This window comes from Carex rostrata, chromosome 12, assembly GCF_964058835.1.
Source record: "Carex rostrata chromosome 12, lpCarRost1.2, whole genome shotgun sequence".
Classification (NCBI taxonomy): Eukaryota; Viridiplantae; Streptophyta; class Magnoliopsida; order Poales; family Cyperaceae; genus Carex; species Carex rostrata.
This window is the reverse complement of record NC_135929.1, coordinates 3,691,978-3,697,864: the sequence shown is the minus strand read 5'-3', so window position 1 is coordinate 3,697,864 and position 5,887 is coordinate 3,691,978. Positions and strand designations below refer to the sequence as shown.

Here is a 5,887-nt window from a genome sequence, read left to right as displayed (position 1 = left end):
TATATGCAGATTTTAAGCAATGTTACGAATTCATATTTTCATTTAACAAATTAAAATAATTGATCCACACTGTTCAACTTGTTCTTCATATAAAAATATATATTTAGTTTGTTTTTTTAGAATTTTATTACTATATATTTAGATAGTAGGTAATTATCATATGTAAAGATTATGGACCATTGGAAAGACCGAAAGTGTGATTTTTTACTATGTAAAAATATAGTAAAAGAATTATACAAAATATAAAATTTGATTTGTATGTACATTTTCACACGGAAATTGTTAGATATTCGGATTCACCAATAAGTTAAAAACTAAAATATGAATATGCACTAGGGTTGGGCAAAAAAGCTCGAACTCGTTCATTTACAGCTCGTTTAACTCGGCTCACTTACAGCTCAGCTCATTTACAACTCAAGTTGGCCCCAACTCGCTCATTTATAACTCGAGTTGCAAATTATTGGTCACAATAAATTCCAAAATAATCAAACCCGAATCTCTAGACTGTTATTTGTGCTTTGAGATTCGTGCAAAATATGTTTGAACTTGTGTTGTAATACTATCACTGGTTAAACGAGTTATAAACGAGTTGTGAGCCAACTCGAGTTGATAACGAGCCGAGTTTGAGTTGGCTCTCCAACTCGTTATTACCATCTCAACTCGAGTTGGCTCGCTCGTTTATTAAACGAGCCGAGTTCGAGTTAGAAGTAACTCGCTCAAACTCGGCTCATTCACATCCCTAATATGCACGTTGCAAATTAAAGATTCTCACTCTTTTATTATTTCTAATCTAATGAAAGTCAATAGATTGATAGCAACATGATTGCAACTAACGACCGGTGTAGACTCTAGTCTATATTTACAACTCTGGGTCCCCACGAGGGCATCGGTTGTTGAGTCCACGTGCTGCTAAGAAGATTATTTGTCGAATTGCGTTCTCTAGATGGGCCCACATGCCAGTGCATGTTTATCTCATGCGACTATTAAGCCGGCATTTGTGTGCTTGCGGAACATATAAAGAGGTAATTTATGTAACGAGTCTTTGCGTGTTTGGCATTACTTTTCATTTATAAACTATTTATATGTGGAATGATCTTGCTACTTAGAGCATCTACATCCGTAAAACTCAAAAGGATTTCTAAATAACTGTTAACTACTTTTTAGAAATTATGATTTTTAAAGTTTCTAACTCTTACATTCCTGAAACTCATTTTAGAGTTTTTATTAATCCACGTCAGCAATAAATTAAAAATGAGAAACAATTTGAGCCAATCATTTGGCTAACATAGAGTTTATAAATAGTTTTTTAATAAGAAACTTTTCTGCATAGTTTCTAAATAAGAAACTCTCCCACATCCCTGAAACTGGATTAGAAACTGCCACGTCAGATTAGAAACTCTAATAGTTTCAGGGATGTAGATGCTCTTAGTAATAAACTTGATGCACGATCGTTGTAGAGTGAGATTTTTACAACTTATTAATTATTACATTATGTTTTTAATTATTTATAATTTTGTTATTAATTTACAAACTACTACAAAACTGTGAACTTAATATAATGACATGAGTTTTCGTCTCTATTCGAAAAAACACAAGTTCATTTTTCGAAAGTAGGATCTAAAAAATACCAAAGTGTATCGAAATCAATCAAGAAAAAATAAATTAACAGACAACTATACATAATATAACTTGTTTTTGTTTTACTTTTTTTCACTTATTTTGTCTTACCATTATTAATATATAATACCTTTTTACACTTCAGTGCATGAAAATTTTAAGCATTGAAATGCAAATGTATTTTTCCATATCTTCCGATGTATTTAAGCATTAAAATGCAAATGTATCTTTCCATGTCTTCCATGTATGTACATGATAAAATATAATAATAATCTTTTGTACATTAGATTTTAGATTTACGTACGCTAAGAAATTTTATTTTTTTTCTTGAAAAAGAGGTTTAAATAACTTATTTATTAACATAATTATTTTATAAACTACAGACGATAAATTTGATATAAATTTCAAAATAAAAATAATATTTTTTTTCTAAAAAATTTGAAGACACCAACTTTTTTAACTTAGTCATTCACACATTCACATTTTGAACTAGCTAATGAATATATTTGATTGATTTATAAATGTAAAAAAGGCCATGTCGTGACTAGATAAGTCAGAGCATGATATCGGTCACATATCATAACTCGTGTGTTATGTACAGTAATCATTTGTGTGACGTGATTATCTTTCAGAAAAATTATATGGCACGGCACGCGAACTGGCTAGTCACGACATGTTACATCGCGTCATGTGATCATGAGTCTCGCGTGATCAGAACTGTTAGATCTTGATTGAATGTTGAATTTTAATTAAACTAACTTATTACAAAAAAATAATTAAATGCGACTAAATGTGACAAACATGTTTGGTTACATGTGTTAACAACATGACTAAATATCATAATCATTTACATATTGTGATCGTCTCTTTAAATTTGATCACAACACAACTCAACACGTAAAATTTTGACTTTATCACAATACAACACAACACAACACAACACAACACAACACGTAATCTAAATTATATCACCCTAAAACATATCGCACATTTACATTCTTAAACTGACCCATCAAATATACATAATCAAGATTCAAGGTTCCTGCTTTTTAAAGTACGCTAAAAAATAAAATACCAAATATAGTCGCTACAAAGATACAGCAGATCATAATTCACAGAAAACAAAACATTCATTAAAACTGGCTTACGTACTAGCTGATATATTTTTTTGACTATAAACTAGCTGAAATCTAGTACAGGTACAGGCTGCTTTGATAAATTGACAAAGACTAGAATCAAAATATAATACTAATATTGGACTTCATCATCCTTGGGACCATAGCTTCCATGATCCCATCTCTTACCTTTTAACAATCAATAACCTAACTAGATCTCCATTAAAAGCCCAAAACCTCTTTAAGCTTTTCTATCTCTCCTCTCTCATGGCATCTCTCACATCTCCTGTCTCTCTGAAAACCCCCATCTCTAACAAATCCCCTCTTAGTTCTCTCCATTTACCAAAGACAAAGTTCGTTTCTAGCTCAAATAAGAATTCTCCAGCCAAATCTACTGCTGCGTTATGCGTAAAGGCTTCTCTATTTTCATCACCGAAGCAAACCACCAAAGATTCAACTAGACCAAGTACGTTTATACTACTTGATCCAAATTTACTGTTACGAACTTACAACTACAAGTCAAGTTAATTTCTTCATTAATTTATCTATTTGTTAACTCTCGAGTACTTTAATTTCTTTTTCGTTTTTTTTCTGAGCAGCAAAAGTGCAGGAGCTGTATGTGTATGAGATAAACGAGAGAGACAGAGGTAGCCCCGCTTACCTCCCCCTCAGTAAAAAGGAAGTTCAATCCCTTGGCGATCTCGTTCCTTTCTCCAACAAAGTATGATTTTATCAGATCATCATGAATTTAGAACCTTATACCTTAAATAATTTAGCTACTATTTCTGGGTAAATTACAAAAGGATGGTACTAATGTATCATTGTCCCCGTTTTGGTTCTGAATATACATTTTCTTGTCTGTCTCTAATAAGAAATCAAATGTGGAATAGTATGTGGATTAAGTTTCTGACTGCAACATATCTTGAAAATTAGTTCAAATTATACTTTTTTCTCCATTTTTTCTAAATAAAAACTTGGCGTACTGATCAGGATGGTACAAATTGGAAGTAAGGTCAAAATGGATGACTCCAAATTTCTGAGCAAAAATTTGACTTTGTTGATAATACTTTAATAATATTTGACTGATTTGTTCTGACTTTTTGTTAATTTTTCTTGAACTCTTTTATGCATAGTTACTATTTTCCTTACATAAGAAAGATTCGATCAAATCCTGATTGGATATAAAATTTCTTGTTTTTTATCATGAGTCTGGTAAATCATAATTAGTACTGATTAAAGCTAGGAATTGAAAATATATATTGCAGCTCTATTCTGGGAACTTGGAGAAGAGGTTGGGAATTACATCTGGCATCTGTGTATTGATCCAACACGTACCAGAGCGAAACGGCGACCGGTATGAGGCGATATACAGCTTCTACTTTGGGGATTACGGTCACCTGTCGGTACAAGGCCAGTACCTGACCTATGAGGATACTTACCTGGCAGTGACTGGTGGTACCGGGATTTTTGAGGGGGCTTATGGGCAAGTCAAGTTACAGCAAATCGTTTTCCCCTTCAAGCTTTTCTATACTTTCTACCTGAAGGGCATTCCTGACCTTCCACACGAGCTCCTCGGCACGCCGGTGCCACCGTCACCGGTTGTGGAGCCCACGCCTGATGCAAAAGGTGTCCGACCAAATGCAGTTATCAAGAATTATACCAAGTAGGCTTTGTATCTTTATGTGTTTGTTTGTTTTTTAGACTGTAATAACTTTGTGAACTCGACATCTGCTTTATTTGGTAATGCTTGTTTATTTTCGGCAAACTTTAATTTGATTTGAACACTCCAAATCTAATCAGACTGATCGGAGAGAATAGTGGTACTGCCATCACAGGCATTGCAGCAAGGTCAACTCATTATCAGAGTTATTTTGTTGTCGCGTTATTGAATATTCCTTAATCATAGATTGGCAATATTGGAATCTTGTATTATTTTCATTAAAAGATAAGACTACATCTGTGCTGTAAACAACTAAACAAAATCAACTTGCCACTATAATACCATCACTACGTTTTTCAGTATTTAATTGTGCTGCGTGTCATTTAATTTGGCTAAAATTGGTTCACGGCAGAGATATTAGATTGGAGATATTAGTGGATGTACATTGTAGGAGTTATTTTTTTTTAGAAAGAAATCCGTATACCGTACATTGTACCGAAATTTTTATTAATATTAAATAAAATAATAAATTTTGAATTCATCATCCTTTTTTACAAGATTTTAAAAAATGTTCAAACTGTAATTTTATTTTACGGTTTTGAATTAAACTTTTACAAATTAAATCTACGGTTTTAGCCCCTCCAAAACCGCATAATAAATCCGCGGTTTCGAAAAACAATACTGACTTAATCTTGCAATTTTGTCATGTTTTATAATGTTTCGGAAATTTAATTTACGGTTTCATCTGACATGTCAGAACCAATTATTATTATTTTTAAAATAGAAGGAATATTTTCTATTTTTGTTTAGAAGTGACTTTTGCAACAAGATCGATAATTCAGATTGAAAATATTTTTTTAATAACATACAAAAAAACATTTTAATTTTTCTTACTGCCACAAAAAATTCGACTTAAAAAATATTGATCCAGATTATTTGTCACAGACTTTCTAATGAATTAAATTATATAGTATTCCATCTATTTTCAAAGAAATATATAAAATATTTTTAATATTTCAATACAAAAAATAAATAAATTATAACATTTTATGTTTAATTGAAAAAATAAAAGCCTAAAACCATGAACTTAATTTGCGGTTTCATGAATTTTTTTTTTGAGATCTAAACAACAATTTTAATTTTCGGTTTTATGAAACTATGGATTTGTTCTACAGTTTTGAGAGGGCTAAAACCATAAATTAAACTTGCAATTTTGGGACTTAAAACAGTGAATTAAAACTGCAGTTTGGGCATTTTTCAAAATCTTGTCGGACGTGTAGAATTCAATCTTTTTTTTGGATATTAATAAAAATTCTGATACATATATTGTAGGGAGAGATGATCGTGAATACAAGGGTAGTAGGTTGAAGATGATTAGTGGATATGTTTAATATTATACTATAATCAAGCTTATAAATAGGTTTCAATGTATTGTAATCTAAACATAGAAGATCAATACAAACTTCTCTCTTTCTTAAAAACATTGATAGTATCA

The 5,887-nt window shown here is 31.4% G+C and overlaps 1 protein-coding gene across 1 annotated transcript; it reads left to right on the top strand.

Annotated features, from left to right (window-relative positions):
* The first annotated feature begins 2,829 nt into the window (after positions 1-2,829).
* Positions 2,830-4,654, top strand: LOC144563222 (allene oxide cyclase, chloroplastic-like). Its single transcript, XM_078312652.1, has 3 exons — positions 2,830-3,198; positions 3,332-3,453; positions 3,998-4,654. Exons 1-3 carry the CDS (start codon positions 3,000-3,002, stop codon positions 4,397-4,399), a joined length of 723 nt encoding a protein of 240 aa, XP_078168778.1. The 5' UTR covers positions 2,830-2,999; the 3' UTR covers positions 4,400-4,654.
* The last annotated feature ends 1,233 nt before the right edge of the window (positions 4,655-5,887 follow it).